The sequence below is a fragment of the Grus americana genome, chromosome 7 (genome assembly GCF_028858705.1).
Source record: "Grus americana isolate bGruAme1 chromosome 7, bGruAme1.mat, whole genome shotgun sequence".
Classification (NCBI taxonomy): Eukaryota; Metazoa; Chordata; class Aves; order Gruiformes; family Gruidae; genus Grus; species Grus americana.
Window position 1 is genome coordinate 20,300,129 of NC_072858.1, and position 20,247 is coordinate 20,320,375.

The window sequence follows — 20,247 nt, forward strand, 5'->3', positions numbered from 1 at the left end:
GGGTTGTGTTCAACTTCTCACAGGGTCTGTGCTTGAGGATGTGCTTGGAAAGGCAGTCCCAAGTAAGGTTGGCAGCAAAAATTTCTCCCTCCTACCCAAGTGATCTCAGCCCACGAATTTCACAGAACCTGGGACTCCTCTTGGGCTTGCAGGACCCTCCCGTACCCTCTGGTGCACACCTTCCTTTCCCTGAGAAGGGCTTGGTGCCAGTGCCCATCCAAAGGGTGGAAGCCCTGGTCTACAGGGGGTGGCTTGGCAGCACCAAGCACCTTCATTGCTTCAGTAGTGAAGGGTGCTGGGCATTCCCCCAGGGTGGGGTTTGTGTCTTCTGGACATAAGCCATTGGGGAGGGCATTGCTGGGTCTGTCCTTGGGTCCAACTAGTAACAAAAGTCTGACAGGGCCCACATGCATCAAATGGAGTAATTTTTCTTTACTTTTGCCACATGATGTGTTTCTTTTGGCAATCCTGAACTGTCCTAACTGTAGGGGGAACGTGCATTAGTCTGTGATCCACTTTCGGGTTCCAGCTTTAAGAGCTGCTCTGCTGCAGTGGAGGTGGCTTCCCTGACTGCAAATTATGGCTTAGTTCAAACAACAGCAACAACCTTTTTCTTCCACCAAGATAAAATAAATCGCTGTGTGCTTTGTTGTGGGAAGTGGTTGAAGAAGAGAGAATCACTGTTTTCTTAGTGATCTTGCCCCCCCCCCAAAGACTAAAAAAAAATTTCCACTCCAAAGAGGCAGGTCCAACTTCATTTCAACATAATTACCTTGAATTCAGTTGAACTTCAGCCCTTCTGTACACTAACTCTTCAATCTAATTGTTTGATTAAACTCGTATTTCCTCCAGAAAGGTACATAAATAAGTGAATTGTTGAGCAAATTAAGAATACTTAACAGCATTGCATCTGAAAAGTAGTTACGCTGATTAAATTTTCTGTCCTTGAGGATTTTCAGGAAATTACTTTTGATCGTCAATAACACAATTAAGTAAACTACACGCACATTAGCATGAATAATTGATAAGAAATTATGTATTACCACGAAGCACTGATTTAATAATTCATGATGCGACACTCTAGTGACTGTGCAAAACTGGATAACATCGACAAGTCTGCCTGATGTTGCTGGAAATGCTGCAATTACAAACAAGTCCATAGTTTTGTTGTACAATAAAGAAAAGTATCTGATGCATGCTGTAGTTTCTGTTTGTTTAATACTTGAATAAATTTAGAAAGAAGACCCTGAAAAGTTCCTGTACTGTTTTCATTCAGATCAATTTCTCCATCCAAGCACCTGCTCTTACATTGATGACTGTCCAGTCCTGCTTACACCCCAAAGACGCTGCAGAATGGGGGAGGCTCTCAGATTCACAGCTGGAACCTGCTGGGTGTCTCACAACTTGCAAAATTATGGGTCTCAAATTTTGCAGAGCCTCCTGTTAGGAGCAAAGCAGCATTAGCCCCCCTTAAGCCTGAGCCCAAAGTATTTTAGATTCTTCAGTGTCTGATGTGTCTGTGATTATAATTATTCAGCATGATTTTGTGGGTCGTTGCTCTGTCAGCCATAAATGAAGCTTTCAGATTTGTATGTTTTGAATCTGCACAACACCACATTAAAGCCTAGGCCAATTTGCCAACAATTCTTGCAACTTCCCTAGAGGCGGCAGATGATACGTATTTGCATTCTCATTAGCATGTTGGGGAAACCAGAGCATGGTGAGCCACATTTTCCTCTCAAGTTTTGGTCTGAGACTTGTCTGCTCAGGGCAGCACAGCCCAAGGGAACTTGCTCGAGGTCACAGCAGTAGCACAAGGGCAAGAGCAAAACTCAAGAGATCGGTGTTTCAGTCATGCCTGCTTCTAGCCACCAGACCCTGCTCCCTTCCAGCTAGAATGCCCACTGCAGATGAGCCACCTACCTTCTTTCTGTGCTATCATATATCAGGGCTATGCCACTTAAACCACTCCTGTAATGGCCATCTCACTAGCTCTGATTAAGTCTAGCATTTAAAAGTTTATAACTTGGCTATAAAAAGTCACTCAGGCTGAACCCCAGCGTGAGAGGCCCAAGCCCAAGGGGATGATTTACATGTGAGCTATTCCAAAATCAGCCTGCATGATATTTTTTCAGTTCTGTGAAGGAAAAATAGAAGCCCAAGGTTTGAGGGACGGATGTAAGACAAAGATATTTTGTTTAATGGCTTACTGCATTGTCACTAGATCCCATGAAGTAATTCTCTGTGAATTTCTGTATTAACATGAGCCAGGCGTAGTGTGAACAGCCTCTGTGCAAATGTCACTTGCACAATTGTGGTAAAGCATTTCCAGATCTGGGCTCTTTTCTCAAGAAATCACAGACAGCCACAATGCCCAGATTTCACCTCACCCCGCACCGTTCCTGCACGGAACGTCTCCCAGCATCCTCACTCACCGCTGGCTCCCTGCTTGTGCTGTCCCCATGCCACAGTGTCCCCTCGACCCATGCAGTCATGCCCTGGCGCTGAGTCCAGCACCCGAGGAGGTTACAGCGGAGCCAGCTGGGGAATGGGTGCTCAGGGCTTGCATGCGGCTTTTTGCATCGCATTGCTCTGGGTTTTGTCAGTGGGCATTAATGCAAAGCATCAGGCCGTGGGACCTTCTTTATAAGGTTGCAAGCCATTCTTTCAGCCCTCCATGCATTTTATCTCTTGCACATCTATTTAGGCCTCCTTATGCCTACATACATTATAGCAGGAAATGTGAAGCAGAGAATGCACCTTTGCTCAGTTATGCCGTAGGCTAGTGCTTCCTACACTGCATGCTGGCTAGTAATGAGATTGTTAGGCTAATTGGCTCTTTATTAAGAGTACTATTTACAATGATGATGAAGGCCATTTGCATGCAGAAAAAGATCTTGGTATACCATCAGACTCTTCCCTCTTGCAGTCGGTGCCCTCCCCTCTGTGTTGCCCACAGGTTGCTGCCCTTGGCAAGGTTAGGCTGATCTTCTCTGCACCTTCCAAAGGACTCCCACATCCCGTGTCAGGGCCAGGGAGAAAAGCCTGCTGGTAAGGCTGTGTCTCTGGGAAGTTTGCACTTCTGCTGCACACTTAAGCTTTCTGCTTCCCTGCAGCAGAAAGAAGCCAGCACAGTGCGGGAGGAAGTCGTTTGCTGCTGGGCGGACCACGAGGGAGCAGGGGATGGAGATGAAATGCTTGTGGTGTGCTGCTGTGGCACATTCTCCCTCTAAAAGAGCTGTTACTCGATAAAGATCCTGTTGTGCCTGGCTGTTTGTGCGGTGGAAGCAATGTATGAAGCCAGGGAAGTGAGAAGCCCTGAACTGATACCCGAGCTCCAAGTACATAATTCAGACCTCTCCACTGAAGAGTTTGACACCCCTGCCATAAATAAAAGAGCAGTAGGGTACAATAAACAATGGCTTTATTCTTTCCAGTTAAAAACTTCCTTTGCACTGTAGAAAATATTGACTTCAGGTGACCATATTACCACAAAATATGATCTTTGCCTGATACCAAGCAAAGAAAATTTTACATAGATCTGGCCCGTTAGAATGAGAATTTCATCGGCATATAGCAAATCCAGCCTTATTTGAGAGTCACGTGTCAACAATATTTTAATAATCCAACCACAAAATCTTTATTGCCTGCTCTAAGCTCTCTGCCACAAGACAAGTAGGTGCTGGTCTGCTGTCTCAGAAGTCTGAGCATCATTTTTTAGAGCTGTGACAAGTCTCCTGTGATAAACCTGTAATAGTTAAAACTCACCAGGATTTAAAGTATTGGCCTGCATAATTCTTCCAGTATTTAACCTTGATGGCTTCTTCTGTAGTCAGTGCTTTTGCAATACTGCCGTAACATGTATGACATGAAACAGAGAAGGAAAAATAACATGATCATTTTAGCCAAGAAGTCTCAAGTGCAGAGCAACAAAAGGCAGCTCTTTTCTGCAGGCTGAGTCACTTCCAGTTCTAATGCCCACTCCAACTCTGTTCTGATGAGTCTTGCATCTATATTTTCTCATAAAAGGCAACAGCAGCATTGAAGCTGTTTCTAGTATTTGACAATTAACAGTTTAGCTAAATCACTCCACAGGCTCCTGGAGCACCTGAGACTGCAACAATTCTGTTTGTATAAAGGAAAAATCCACTTCTCTGGGCACATCTAATGGCAGGGTGGTTGTTACTGCCCCAGTTTCTAAGCCCTAGCACAAGCCAGAGTACGTGGACATTAATGCTGTATACAGGTTGACAGCTGGAAGTATGTCATCTTTCACAACTTACCCATCCTCTGCCCCATGGACGGCCTGAACAAATAGGGCTCATTAGCTGCCAAGGTCTATTCTGGTATACAAGTTCCTGTGTACTCTGAGCAGTGCCCTTCAGCCCAGGTTGGGAGACCTCTGGTAGTATGGTCAGAAAATACACCCCGAGAGCAGCCATCAGAAGACTCAGAACCAGTCTGAGACTCTGGTCCTGGGACTGGTCAAGGCCAGGAGAAAACTTATAATTTCTAATTAAATTGTGTTTGCTTTGTCAGCTGAACTGGTTTACCTTTTGGTTCTCCTGCTTCAGAATTTTTGTTTATTAAACTCCAGCATTCAGTATTGGCTCTAGAGACTAACACTTGCTATAGTGGCAAATTTATTAGGACTCCCCTAGGTATTGAATAGGCTGAGGTTTTTTATTATATGCACACAGCTTCTTTACACCAGCACTGTACATGAACCGATGTGTTAAATAAGATCCAAGGCCCATTAAATGAAGAAACCCATCTCTGCAAAGAAGACTCCCCAGGAACCTAAACTCTGCCTGTTATATCACAGCTGGCTCACCCTTGCTCCGTCGTGCTGGTTGAAGCTATCAGGTTTTGGCAGATGCTTGAGAACCAAGATGCTGATGTGATCACCAGTCCTTGGCACAGCAAGGGATAGGAGCATCCCTGGGAGTTGTTCATTTTTATTAGAAATATTTCTGTAGCAGTGCACAAGAAATTGGCTGCTGGCAGGGAAGGAAGATGTGCAGGAGAAAAGAGCTGATCCTATTTCTCCTCTGAACCATTACTCGTGTTTAGAGCTAAACCTAACTGGGACTGAGCCAGAGGCTCTCCAGGGAGGATTTCACAATCACAGTCCAATGGGGGTCAGAAAGGAAAGTTTCAAAATCCTACTCAGAAAGCCAAATACCTGAATATTTCTCCTGTGGGGATGAACCCAGGATTAATCCAGAATGATGTTGCAGCTTGTTGTTCAGACAAATAACACAGATAAGAAGCAGCCAGGCATTTGTGTGTGTTAGCAAATCCCAGTTTCATCTCTTTTTGATGGGATTTACCCCCTAAGGCTTAGGACCTGCATTGAGGTGAGTCAGTTTCATATATCCCACAGAGTCGTTTCTCTGTCAGCAAAGCCCAGGACTTGCTGCACAACATTTTATCCTTACCTCCACTATGAGGCTGTGGATGGAGCTCACAACCTGGGTCCAAGCTGGAAGGAAAGGAAGGAGGACAGTTCCTTGCTTGATGCTTTCTTACAAGTGATCCCTCTGCACTGTGCCCAGCCATCCTGAGCCCTACGTAACTTTTTTTCAGTGCGGACATACCAAAGGGAGATATTTCTTGCTAAGGTGTCCCCTTCTTTAGTCACGGAACCAGCCTCCATAGCTCGGAAGGCTTGCAGTCTCCTCAGCGAGGGCTCATGAGCCATCTGGGACCCCTCAGTACCTCTGTGTCACCCTGCTGCTCAATGCCACGCTGCCTTGGCTGCATCACGCCGTCACCAGAGATGAGGAGTATTACAGCTGAAGATACAGGCAATACTCTTTGCCCCACACAAAGGGATGTGCACCTGCTGCAGAAGGGAGTTGCATTGGCCAGATGTTTCATTTGTAAATGATAACATCTGTCAAGCGCGTTGCTCTTCCTTCACCCTCTCCCTGCTCTCTGCCTGGGGCCCTTTCTCTTCCTGAGCTCAGCTCCTCGCATTTCTGTCAGCAGGAGGGAGCATTTTGGGCTCACTACCCGTGGACCAGGAAGTCCTTGTGAAGTGCTTCTGCTGGCAGAGACAGCAATAAGCAGCAAGGGGCAGAAAAGTCTTCAAACAGCCCATCGTGGTATGGGAGATGATGTCTACGGTGTGCTGAGTTAGTTAACGATGTATACACAGCAATGTGAGCATTAATTTGGGGGAATTAGGAGTGAGTGGGGGTTTAGTTTGATTCGGGCTGGCTTTAGAATTAGCCATAATAAAAAGTATGTGTTTTTATCTATGGCCCCTGAATATCACAGGCTTCCTCCTGCTCAGTCCTATCAGGTTGAAAATGCTGTTCCAGCAAAAGCCCGTAGTACAGATGCACTCACATGTATAAAACCTTTGTTTTACCACTTGCATGAGATTTATTTACAGGGTGATCTTACCACCGTGGTACAAAGCTCAGTTTTACTGATAAAGCCGTGGCCCCTGAAGGAGTGCTTCAAGCACAGTATGAATATACCATTGCTCTTACATTAGTGCCACTCTCACAGCATGAATGTGGCTGGAAGCTTTTCAAGGAACAGGCTGTTGTTTGGGTTTTTTTCAGATGAGAAGTGTAAAAATTGACAAGTGTAAAGCACATGGTTAGTGTCCTACTGAGCACAATCAGATAACCTCTCTCAGTATACTCCAGGGATGACGTTATTGCACACCATTAAACATGTCTTGGATGCCCAGAAGGATATTAAACTACAACCAGGTTCCTCCATCACTTGAGTTAGTTAGCAGCGGGATTAGCCCCCCCTCAGAGTTAATAACAAGACCGTCAGCACGGAGCTGGTCGCATGGCAGCTGTATCCAGAGATACGGACAGTCCAGCACAAGAGGGAGCTCCACAGTGGCTCATCAGTGGCAGCCAGCACTAGGAACACTTGTCTCTGGACCAGAAACTGTTTTCCCCTCACATAGCCATTTTGGCAATGGTGACATCTCTTCCTCATTCCAAACTGGACAAAAAAAAAAAAAAAAACCAAAAACCCAACCCAACCCAAACCAAATCAAACCAAACCAAACAAAAAAAACCCCAACCCAAAATCCCACAGAAAGCCACAAAAAACAAACACTGGGGGGGGAAAAAAGCCAAAACAACCTTCAGCCCAACAAACTACAAAGTAACAAGCCAGCTTGGACTATTAGAAACATTTTGAGATATTTGAAAACTTTTGCTTTAGTTTCAACTTCTTAATACATGGGGTTTTAATGAATTATTTATTTAAAAAGTTGTTTCAATCCAAAAGAAAAGGTCTGGGACGGTTTACTTATACATACATGTAAACAAATGAGGACTTGTCAATAATTTTCAGCAAATTTCCCAGCTCAAAAGACAGTGGTTGAAAAAAACCACCCCAAACGTGCTTTTTTTCCCCCCAGCAGTTTCAGTGCTGTCAAAGCAGGTTGGTTGGTTGTTTTTTCAGCAGAGAAGCTGTTTTATTGGAAAAGTCCTGCTAAGGTGCAAGTCACACGACTTGGCTGTGTCAGTAGGTTTTTGGGCCAGTACTCCAGCTGGTATTTGATCCTGCTTGGTTTATGTTAGGGCTCATTTGGTCGCTAAGGTAAGATGTTTATTGTTGGTAGGATCAGCGCTAGGGCCAGTTACGCTGCTGGGTTGGACTGTTGGGGCTGATCCTGTTGCCAGGAGAAGTGTTTGTTGTCTGGGGTTGATAATGCAGTGGTTTCATGAAGGGGGAGCATTCAGCAAAAGGGCTTCTCCATGTCCCTGTACAGTCCCATCTGGCCCAGCCTGGGGGAGTGCTCAGGACTCACCACCTGCAGCACCTTCAGCAAGAGCAGTCTGCGTGAGGGCGACCGCTCACTCCTCCAGCAGGAGTGATGGAGGTATGGGGGCATCCCAGGTACACCCCCTGATCCTGGCAAGAATATGGAAAGAAGTGAATATTCGTCTCCCCGGGGTAGTGGAACATGCCAGAGCACATGGGAAGCCCAGGGTAAAATGGAGCTCCCTTGGGACAGACCCCGCGAGTAACAGGACACGCAGACTGACAGGTGGGAGATGCAAAGGACAGTTCAAGGGCACTGTTTAGATCACATCCAGACACTTCAGTAGAACATGAATATTATATCTATAATTATATATAGACACATAGACATACCTAGACATCCATGTATAGATGCATTAACAATAACATTGTCATATATTATAATGCAATATGACATTCTCCTTTCATTTCTTTCTGACTTTTCCTTTTGGAAAGTTCACAAAGCCACAGCCAGTTTTGGCATGGAATAATTCTGAAATGTTTCCACCCACATTCCTTGGGAAGGGACGCAGTCTCAGGAGACCTGATCCAGGCAAGCAGCGCTCACCAGCAGAAACTGATTCTGCCAACAGACGTTCAGCAATCTCAGTGCAGTCGAAGAAGAGGTCTCTCTTGGGCCAGATCCAGTTCACATCCTCTGCTGGGATCAGTACTGGGAACAGAAAGAAGGATCACTGTTTATCTCAGAGTCTGTCTGCCATCTGTGGCCTGTCAACGTAAGGAAGATCCTGAAGAAGGCCACCTTAGATCACCTGAAATGCTTCATGTTGTTGGTGACAACACTGACATTTCTGGCATAACAAAAAAACAGGGGGGCCTTTTTTGTGTGCTCTGAATGCTGCCATTCCCTATACCAGTTTTAAGCAACGAGAGGGGCAATTGTGAGGAGATGAGGCTCTGACACTGAATGCCAGCAGGCAAGGAGCGTGAGCACACCGGGGAGCTCCAGGACAAGGGAGTCCAAGCCGGCGCAGGGAAGAGTTAGCGTGTCAGGCAGCTTGCCTTTGACAAGCCCTGGCTTTTCAAAGCGTATCTCCAGCTTTGAGCTTTTTTTGCTGGAGTTCAACTTCTTTCCATTGGTAGAAGGATTTCAAAGATTGTCCCTGCTTCTCACAGAGTCTTCTTCCTCTCCTTCTTTCAAAGTACCGCAGGTCTCGATTTATTTGATATGGACTTTGACATGGGAAAGTGCTTATCTTTTATCACTGCAAGCTGCTTCCCCAATGGCTTGAGTTAAATCTGCTTTAATAAAAACACAGAGCTTTAGGCAATTGGGACATAAATGATTTCTCTTCTGCACTATTGAAATGCTGCTTTCTAAGTATGTTCAATAGCATATTAGAAACAAGTCTCTAATTGGCCATAGAGTACCAAAGACTTGACTATCTAATGTAAAAAATCAACATCATGAAAAATTTGAGAATATCAAAAAGAAGCAGGTAATTTTTCAGCCATTTCCTACCCATTTAAACCCCATAATTACAATATTATTTTTAATATTGGAAGACAGTAGTGAAATGTAAGATCATCATAAGACCAGAATAATCATCCTAAAGACAAAATAAATTAATCATTGACCTCTGTTGTTATAATGAGCATTTCACAAAAAACCCCACATTGAAGTTCAATTTACTCAAGTGTTCCATGTTCCTTCTATCTCCTATAAGGCTATATTTGAAGCAGAATTTCCTTAATAAAAATGACTGCTGTACACCAGTTGCTCCAAATTATGCATATGTATGTGTTCACTAGAGCCCATGTAACTCATCATGTACAGTATCACCAGCTTCTGATGCTGGTTTTGAGTGAGACAGAGGATCAAACTCAGAGTTCTTTATTTACTCAGAAAGAAAAACAGTATATCCCCCAAATACAGACATGCAAATCTGTCAATGTATTTCTGGTAAAAATATAACTAGCCAACTTTTCTGTTTATGTTCTGTTATATTCAAACTACGGAAACACTTTCACTGTCGGCAAGGACGGCTTGGCTAGTCAGGGATCAAAGCAGAGCAGGTCTAAATAAAATTGCCAGTCTGGACAAGGACTGAGCCAAAATCCCTTTGAGAAGAGTCTCCGCTGTGTTTCATAATGCAACAGATGATAAGAGGAACTGAGAAGAAATGTAAAACCATCACTGACAAGACTTTGGAGACTACATACAGTCTGCAGGACTGGTTAGTAAGGAAAAAGACAAGTTACATCAAGTTACACACCTAGTAATTTCCCCCAGGTGGATGGGGTACAGGGAATGAGAAAGCTCTGATGTCCTCTGGGCAGTGGCAAGAAGGTGACCCTCTTCCTGTGCTGCTGGACTGGGTGCTGGCACCACATCCCCAGGGCCCTCTGGCCACACCGCTGCCCTTGCACAGCAGGGAGGGGTGGGAATGACTGCAGGAGTCCAGGGCTAAAGGTGTTTCTGCCCAGCCTCCTGCTCCCTCTCTGTAGGAGGGAGGGGAAGGGGACAGATGCCCTGCATCCACTCATCTCCTAGAGCTTTTAATTGTGTACCACACACATGCACGCACAAACACACACTTCCATGTTGTCGACTTTTTCTGCTGGCATAACTGCAGATAAAATTACAATGAGACATAATAACAATGAAAAAGCTGGCTAGAAGTCATTCCAGTATTGTAAAACAAGTCCCATTTATTTTATTTATTAATTAATAAATAATTACTTATTTGCAAATACAGTTGCATCAATATAATGTGCCAATGACACACATTTTCTTGGACAGATGACTTAGGAAGGCACTGAACACCCAATGAGGAGTTGATAAAAATCCACACATGTAGGCCATTTTAATTAAATTGCAATCTCTAAAACAAATCCATCATTTTGCATGAGGAAATTCGAGCTCTTGGGACAGAGCCATGGCTGCAGGACGGCAGTCCAAGTCTGCCGTGTGACAGCTTGCGCCAGAAGGAGAAGGAGGTTCAAAGGGAGGCAGTTCTGGCCCAAGAGCCAAAGACTAGGTAAGCCAGGTTTGGCCTCAGTCACATCTGCCAAGGAAGAACTACCGCTGTAAACAAGCCTCAGGACACCCAGAAACGCAACATGCAAAAAAAGCCATGTGCAGGAGAAGGGAGCAGTGAAAGCAATGGCCCTCTGTTCCCTTCAGCCTGCTGTGCTTCTGTGCATGCAGAGAGCCTGCTGTGTTCTTTAGCCCTACCCACTGGCTGCTGGCAAGGCAGAATTCAACTTAGTTTGCCTCAACACCTCTTTAACCTATGATTTAATGTCACTGTTGTTTAAATGGTGCAACGGTGCTTTCCTACAACTGCTTTCATGACTATTGCACATTTCCCATAGCCCACCCCCCCAAAGAAAGAGGTCAATTCACAGCTGTCATTTTGCCTAGTAATGACCTCTTCCATCCTAGTTTCTCACAGCAGCAATGGAAAAAAAAAACCCCAACAACCCAACAAACACAAACAGAAAAGGGCAAGGAAAGAAAAATATTTGTTATTTGAAAAGGTGTCATTTGGCTTTCTTTTAACACACAAAATTTTGTGTTCACCACCACAGGCATTACTGCTGTGTTATACTGATATGCAAATACCAGTTTTATACGTATATTAAATACATATAATATTTATATATTTATATATATCATATTGTTTATGTGCATTCATGTGTGTGTTTGTACATACACACACTCCCATGGCCTAGCAAGACGTTGGCCAACAGAATGGTCTAGGCCAGAGACAGGTTTGCTGATGGGTTCATACTCAAATGGAGTCAATACCAGGCTGGGACATGGAGCAGCACTTTTATAATATCTTTCACTCCTTGTGGAAAAGTGCTCTAGGGAAAGCTCTGGATATATAATGACAAACATTTTCATATTTGTTTTCAAAACTCCCCAGTTCTGTTTGTTTCATCTAGCTACAAATTCTCTAGGTCAAAACTCCCTTTGGGACAAGTGCATGTTTAGAGACACAGTTTGCTGTGAATGCAGCTCCCTTGAGCTAGCAGAAAGTATTGGCCAAAATAAAGAAATCCTACTTGAAATTTATTAGGTATCCAAGTTAGGACTAGCTCCTTTTCAGATACCCATGTTTCAGTTTGCCTTCACAGTAGAGTTAAAAATATACTGTTTTCCTCGCGTATCTAAAAGTAGTATATTGGAGGATCCCATTCTCCACAGTAAGAGTTTAAGAAGGCCCTCGAAAAAAAGGGTGCAGAAGTGTGCATATCTACAAAACAAATGACAGTTAACCAAGCAAAAGGGATTTTTTTTTTTAAGGCGGTTGTATATTTTACCTATCAAATTACCATTTCTTTTATATCTATGCACACATACTTTGTATCCACAGTCTCCCCTTGGAAAGCATGCTTTTATCCTGTCCTCTGAGAGCCTGCCTACTTCTTGACCTGTGGCTGTTAAGGGCATTTAAATTTAATATAAAACAAACAAACAAAAAAAAAGGCTCGTGCACTCTGGTAGGCTTTCAGATTACATAGGTTCTGTCTAAGTGTACCATGGAAAACTTTACCAGATCTATTTATCTATATTTTAACATGTAGATGACATTCTGCTCTGTACTGGATAGTCATTACGCCATATACAATGACAGCAACAGAGAAGTGCAACATCAATGGCACCATGTCAGTTTAGCAAAATATTTGTGACCAAAAAAAAGCAAAAATATTCATAATAGGAGCTATTTCCCTTAATTTAACAATTTGAAAATTGATCCTTGTAAAATTCTTTTTTATTTCTTTCAAAATGAGCCCTTTCCCAGGAGAGACTGCATTTTCTGAGTTCCAAGCCAAAGATGGTTTAGAAATTTTAATGTTTGCAGGACAGTATCATAGGATAATTCAGGTTGCAAGAGATTTCAGGACATGTCTGGATGAACCTCCTTCTCAAGGAGGGTCAGCTCTGAGGCCAGCCTAGGTTGTTCAGGGCTGTATCCAGTCAGGTGTTGAAAGATTTCAATGGTGGAGACTGAACAATAAATGTTTATTCAAATATGGGCATCTGGCTGAATGTGCTCAAAGCCCAAACCGAACCAGTACAAGCTTCTCATTTCCACCCCATACCTCTGCTGCAACTGTCCCTGCCAAATCACAAAATGGCAAATTTGACACAAGTCTGCATAACAGGCAAAACAGATTTTAGAAAATCATTAAAGGCCAAATCCAAACCCCAATGAAATCAACAAAGAGATGCCCTTAGTGTCTGCCGAGCCCCTCTGTGGGAAATGTTTTAGCAAATAGCGCTGACAGAAGGAAGTGTCTGATGAGATCAGGACAGTTTTTGAACGCACGGCTCTGTCGGGGATGGAGGAAGGCTGGGAGCTGAGTTCAGCTTAGGGAAGGAGCCAAACCACCAAAGTGTTGGTCTGTGTCCTGAGAGCAGCCTCAGCTCTGGGAAATTAAGAATTTACTGAAGAAAATCTCTACCATAAATATTAAAACTGTGAGAGTGGGGCAGTGCCTGTGTCCCATCCCAACATTGTATTTATTAGCAAAAGGCTCAATTCTTCCTTTTCTTTTCAGGAAGTCAAGAGTCACTTCACTGAAAACAATCTGGTAAAAATAGCCTGAGATGTGAATCAGGCTGAAAGTCACTGGTATCATTCTTCCTTAGAGCTCCTGCACTTCAGTTTTAATTGGGGTAAACAGTATGAAAATGACACAGAGGAAAAGGAAACCAATACTCCAAATACAGATATTTATAAGCAGGCATATTACATTCATATTTTTCCATCTTTTCACCAAGGTTCTCTCATTATCTATGATGATAAAAAAGAGCTTATGCAAGAATGAGTGATATTTTGACACAGATCTTTCAAAGAAAAGTGATAATCCAAAGAAGCACTTTTCTGGAAATTAATACTTTGGATGTTTTTTATCTCTCTTTTTTTTTTTTTTTTTTAAGAACCACAGAATTCATAAATTCACAAGACCAAAATTAGGTACAATGTTTTTCAGGTTTTAAAAGTTAGCGCATATTTCAGTGGGAGCCTGAAAACAAAACAAAACAAAAGCACTTCAATTATAATAAGCAAAGGTCTTCTCATCCTATCAACAACAACAAAAAAATTAAATACCATTATGGGATTTCATTCAACCTTGCTCCTTACAAAAATATTTCAGGCCAAGTATCAAGAGAAGTTGAAAGTTTAAGCTGCATTATAAATAACCCCTGACTTTAAAGGAACTTATTTGGAGATTATCAAGAAATGAATTCAGCAGCATGTTAGTGGACACTGCAAAAGTATACAAGAAGTCTAGAGCAGCTGCAACTGTATTCTGGTTGTTTAAAGGTTTTTTACATGGCTGTTGTATTGTGCATCCAGTAAGCAATCTTCTTGTCAATAACATCTGGGCAATCAATGTGTGCAAAAAAATGAATCTTGGGTTTATGGCATATTTGTAGCCACATGCTTTCTGCCTGTCAATATAGTTCAAAGGCAGTGAGTGAGGAAAGTTCACTAGATGCAGCATCTGTCCTAGGTCTCATAGGATGGACAGGATGGTCTCATACGTTTTACTTTGTGTCACATATCATGCAACACATCTGGGCAAAAGCACACTTGCTTTGGCAACCCCAGCCATCATAATGGCAAAGCAGCAGTAGCAGCAAGCAGTGGCTTCATACTGTCGTATTTATTTGTTTAGCTGGCAGTGCCCCTTCATCTCACTGATAATTTGGTGCTTACTCAATTTCGCACTTCTTCAGAGTGATCATCACCTTGCATCTTTCAACATGGTCAGCTTTCATTTTCCTTCCACCCAAACCACAATGAGATTCAGACATAGTGTTGTACAAACATCAAACCTGCATGTGCTTTTGTGTGCATGTGTCTGTCCAAACGGTTCTTAAAAACAGTACCTGGCATATTTTGTTACTTCAGTTTTCAAGATACTCCTTCAGCAGCAAAATCATCTAAATCGGTGAGGGACGCTATGTCAGTATTTGGTGTTGGGCTCGTGTCCTTTCGTAAGTGAACTTGAGTTTCTTCAGCATTTTGACTGTAGGAGTAAGAGGCTGGTTCAATATAGGGCTGAGTATCCACAGATTCAGTATATCTGTAGTCCTGCTGGCCATCTTCAGGTAGTTCAGCTGTTTCTCCTGGTACAGCTGGCATTAACCAGGTAGGTTCGGAGAGCTGAGAAGGTGACTTCAGCACTGCTACAGATGAAGCTGGTAAAGGCAGCACTCTAGGGTAGGAGGCGTAGGGAGAATTCATAATTTCTGAAGAGGGAGGCTCATGTAAGTTCCCTTCTGAGGAAGGGACTGAAACTTGAACATACTTGCCAGTTTCTGGGTCATAAAATGTCTTTAAATTAACTTCAGCTGGTAAATCAACTACATAGTATTGGCCAGAGTCAGGGTCTTGGAGGATTTTACGCTGGGTTGAAGAGGGTGAAGGGCTTACTGCTGATGCACCACTGGGTCTTCCAGAATGAGAAGATTTTCTCCCTACAGCATCTGTCTGCTCAGTCTGATGTTTTTTCTGTTGCTCTTGCATTTTCTTTCTCCTGCTGGCCAGCTTTTTGGCCCGCCGCAGAGCCTTTTCTGTTTTTGGTGGCACAGCAGGAGGCTTACCTGCTGTTCTCTCCCCAAGTCCCCTGGGCTCCAGTCTCTCAGCTTCCCCTGCAGAATCAGAAGGGAGATTCCTCTGTGCTGAATTAAGTATCTCTTCTGCAGACATATCAGCTTGGCTCTTTAGTGCCATGTTTAGCAAGGCAGGGTTTATAACATTCTCTTTCTCTGTTGTTAGCTTGTCTGATGATGAACTGGCAGCAATGGAGTGCATTGTGCTGCCTGACCTGGGGCTTGTAACAGCAGAGCATGCAAGACTGTCTAACAAAACCGGTGCGTCTTCCATATGTAGGATGTCCTCTAAAGCTTCATGGGATACAGGAGAATACATGTGGTCCTCTGATATGGAGCCAGTCACAGGGGAAATGGTCTCCCTAGTGATTATTTTTTTTGCACAAGAGCCACCTCTGCGATTAGATAAATTATGATTCTTAAAGTAATTTGTCTTTCTTTCTGTGGGATAGCTGGGTTTGTTTTGTGCTTGGTCATTTTCCAGACCTAAATTTGGCTGTGTTAAGCTGTGTCTTGCCTTTCTAGTCTGAGGCTTCTCTTTCCTTCTGCAGACACTTTCCTCATTCATTTTCCCAACTTTATTTAACAAAGCATAAGTCTCTTCGTCTTCTTCCATCAGCTTCCCTAATGAAAAGCTCTCTGTGTCTTCCAGACGACTGGGATCTAGTGTTACTGAAGTAGATCCAGGCTCACTGGGCTCTTTCCCTCTGTCGGTTGCTCCATCCCTCACGTTCTGCAGCCCTCTGCTCCTCGATGCCGACCAACCTGCCTCCTGGGCATGCAACATGTTCTGGTGCTGCTTGTTGTGCTCTGCTGGGGGCACAAACCTACTTTCCATTTCCTTATAACTGCTGCTCGTTGTATCATCCAGGGAAAAGGACCTGAACAGGGGCAGCTTGACAGCCCTTATTACCTGAGGTGACCTGAATGTGTTATCTTTAATCATAAACAGACTGGGTTTGGTTGAGCTTGAAGATGGGGGTGTTTGTGGCTCCTCGGACCTGGGGATGGACGCGTCCCTTACACCGTCGGAAGCAGAATCCATGCTGTTGGCCTCTTCCCTTCTCTCTCTCCTTAGTTTCTCTTTCATCAAGCTACTCTGTTCATTCCCAGTAACCCTGCCCTCCTTCTTCTCTGCTGCACCAGTACCAGAGCTGATACAAGCATAATATTGCAGTTCATCTTCACCAACCTCTTTCCCTCTCTCCTTGTGGCTTTTTTTACTGTCTGCACCCATTTCACTCTTAGTCTTGTGGCTTTCTTGAAGGCACGCCTTCTGCATCAGGGGCACCAGTGGAAATGGCTCCTCCTGAAGTGGCTGCTCTACTGTGGAGACAAAAGATTGCTCCGAAGAACTACTGCTTCTTTTGCCTTGTGCTTCATGGCCAGTTACCACCATACTGGTTTGGATGTCACTGTAAAGCACATCCTCTGCTGGTGAGAGTTGGTTTGGGAGTGTTTTGACGGCAAATTCTTCATTCTGATTAGCAGCCCGTCTCTCATTTTCCTCACCCTGGACACTGGGATTTTGCACAGGCTGCCCAGCTGTTCTATCTGCAGTGTTTCTACTGAATGGTTTCAGTGCTGGATACTGCAGACGTTTCCTTAAATCAGGTTCATTTGATTCATATCTGAACAAGGGGAAGTTTTCATTACCCCTTGTGTTTTTAACCAGACCTTCATGTTTTGAATCGTCTTGCTGCAAGTTGTCTCCAGTTTGGTAAAATAAAAAGTCCGCTGTTGTTTGGGGTGAACTCAAAGTCAGGTAATTGTCTGTAAAGTGTCCAGTTAAATCAGCTATATTGTCCTTTTCGTGAACACTGCTAGACAATACAGAGGCTATATCACCCAATTCATCTTTCTCTGCAATATTTTTGTTACTTTTTTCTTGGGAAGTTGAGAGTGAGGCATTAATTTTTGTACTTTCCTGTATATTTTCCCTATTTTTATTTTTCTCCTCCAAGGCCCTTAACAGGGGAGAAGGGGTATAAATGCTTTTAACACGTTTACGCACATCCTTCAAGTTGAATAACAGACTCGATGCTTTCGACTTGTAACTATCCCGAGAGCTGTAATCATCAAATGCGCTCCCCTCGTGGTCTCTCGCTGCTGCACTCTCAGTGGGAGGAGGTGTCAGTGGGATCAGCTCACTTTCCAGAGGGTCCACCTCCTGTTTTGGTGGTATGATGGGTGTTAAGAGTTCGGTGATGTTGAAAGAGGGACTGATGGATCCAGGGGAGTTTACCTGTTTAGCCAGAGGAGTCACATCCAGACCAGGTTCAGCACCAGTTGCCTTTTCAGACAATGAAACCGTGTCATCACTGGCTGTGAAATTCTCCTTTGAGGTCTGTCTCTTCTCTGCTGCCCCTTTTGTAGCCCTCTGTCTCCTCCATGGTGGACAACTATTGCCCAGTTGGGGACTGAGGGCCTCCTCTCCGGTTAAGGTGGCTAGGGGTCTCTGTGGAGGTGGGCTGGGTGCTTGGGCTATGAGTGAGGGTGAAACCATCCTGTAGGACACAGACTGGGGTGAGACAGAGGCTTGGGACATGGCAGGAGGGGAAAGCTGAGCTGGCGCTGGGGGTGGTGGCACAGGAGGGGCTTCAGGGGTAGGGGGTGTTGGGGGATGGCCCTGCTGGGTGGGGGGTGGAAGAGGAAGCGTCTGCGGGACAGGGGGTGGCCGAGGAGGACCCTGGTGCACATGGATCCTAGGGGGGGGTGCGGGAGGAAGAGCAGCATGAAATTTGGTTTCTGAAGGGAGGGGACCCTGAGGTACGTATACAGCTGGAAGAGGGATGCTGAAAGCAGCTTCTGGTGGAGCTGGCTCCATCTGAAAATCTTTCTCCTGCTTCTTAGCAACGGTGATCTTGTCAGGTGGTAATTTCTGTTCATGTGTGCGGGATCCTTTAATAAATGGTGCTTCTTCCAGGTATGCAAGACCTTCCTTTTTTGTTTTTATACCAACAAATTCCTCCTTTTCAGTCAGTTTTTTATGATGAACATTCCATGACTCAAAAGCACTATTCTCACTGTGAAGAAAATTACCTTTTTTTGCTGGCTCATTAACTTTCACACTTCTGGTTTTTAAAGCCTTTTTAGACGAACGGGAAAAATTTGACTTGGCTACTTTCGACATCTCAATCAGCACAGGATAATAACCATCAGAGCCACAGTAATTCAGGTCTATTTTATTAGGTCTTTTCTGTGGCTCATGTTTGCTGCTGAGACTGTGGCTACCATGACTAGCCTCAGAAAATTCAGAAAGTTCCTTGTGGATGCTTAAAATGTCTGTGTCATCCCAGCAAGCCATATCGTTTCCATGATTCAATTTACATTTTTGAAAGCTATTCTTAATGGGCTGCTTAAGGGCTATCAGGGAATCTCCTGACCCTTGGTCTGCAGTCTTATCAAATGTCTTAATCAATGAGGACACTTTTGAAACATGTTTATTGTTCCTTGGACCAGGGACTGGCAAATTCAGCTTTTTCCTTTCTGTGGCAAAGGTATTGTTTTTAGCAATCCTTTTCTCCTCTGGAGTACACTTTGGTAACTGCTGGAATGTTGAAGCCCATTTTGTATGTTCATTGTTTCTTGCTGTTAGTTTGTTACAGACGTTGCTTTTCTTGATGGTATGGTTTAATGTCCCTGGGTGAAATTTAGCAGAGAATTGGAGGGCAAAGTCAGGTGAAATGGCAAGATCTGGTTCATTGTAAGAGTCTTCAAGTTCTGCCACACACAAACTTTTGAAAGCCCGATCTGTGAGACTGCTCACCTCTCTGTCTGTGTCATCCAGGAGACTCCCAATACTTGAGGAGTCACTATGTCCTTCTGTATGTTTCTTATTTCCCTGCATTGTTGATGGGAGTCATGGATGAATTATCCAAAGGATTAATTTCAGGTGTCAAATAGGCAGATGATTGTGTAGGATGGTTCCAGCTGTTTGCAATTCACAAGCACAAAGCGATTCCTCCAGACGGTGCTGCTGCACATCGATTCATCTTACGGAATAGCTGAAGGAAACTTTCTTTTCTGCAAAGCCAAAAATTATAAATTATAATTTTTTCTATATTAACCCTATTAGACAGAGAGCATTTACCAGATATATTAGTCACTGACTAATTTGCTCCTACATGTATTCTAAACAAGATGCTAGCAACAAAATAAACAACATGAAAAATAATTGTTATTTTGGTCAATTTGAGTAGTTCACGGTAGATAGTTTAATTTCTGGAAAATGCTATTAAAAAAAAGTGTTTTCACCTCAGATTCTTCACTTGGGCTCTTAAACAAGGATATAAGAGCCAAATTTCATGTACTTCCCTTTTCATACCTCCAACCATAAACACTTCCAAGTGCTGTGGTGTATTTAGCTAAGAAGGTTAGCCATTTTTTTGGCCAGGAAAAATTAGTAATAAAAAGGGAGAAAAGTTACTTTTAATGAAAGAAAGTTTGATAAAACCCACTTGACGAGATATCATAATTATAATGTAAAATATTTTGTGAAATATAAAGTCATAGAAGATTCTATTTTCACTTACTTGTTAGCTCATGAGTGGAAAATGAAGTCTATAGAGATGAACCTGCTCGTATCAGGCTGGAGCTTTGCTGTGACAATTACCCTGAGCAGAACCCTTGTTTGAGAAAGTGGAATGGCACCACAGGTAAAGAAGATTTGCTGTGCATTAGCATGTTCTAAGCAAATATTGCTGGGGTAAAATCCTTTGGACACCCATATCCAGATACAGGTGGTTGGTATATTGAAACTGAAGACGCTGCTAATATCAGCTTAGCCAGCAGAAGGCAGGAGTGCCTAGGGGACTCTAGCAGACCCACTAAAGGAGCACAGGGAACATTTGGTTTCA

General features: G+C 43.6%; 1 protein-coding gene across 7 annotated transcripts in view; it reads right to left on the reverse strand.

The window, feature by feature from the left end:
- Window positions 1-8,200: 8,200 nt before the first annotated feature.
- C7H10orf71 (chromosome 7 C10orf71 homolog) overlaps window positions 8,201-20,247 on the reverse strand; it is a 35,623-nt gene continuing 23,576 nt past the window's right edge. For 6 of the 7 annotated variants that reach the window (XM_054832516.1, XM_054832510.1, XM_054832512.1 and 3 more), the window contains one exon: window positions 9,560-19,414. In XM_054832516.1, coding sequence (XP_054688491.1) covers window positions 14,688-19,238 — 4,551 coding nt within the window. In that variant the 5' untranslated portion in view covers window positions 19,239-19,414 and the 3' untranslated portion in view covers window positions 9,560-14,687. Of the gene's footprint in view, window positions 8,462-9,559; window positions 19,415-20,247 lie in introns of those variants that run through there. The other variant, XM_054832514.1, reaches the window with a different exon arrangement.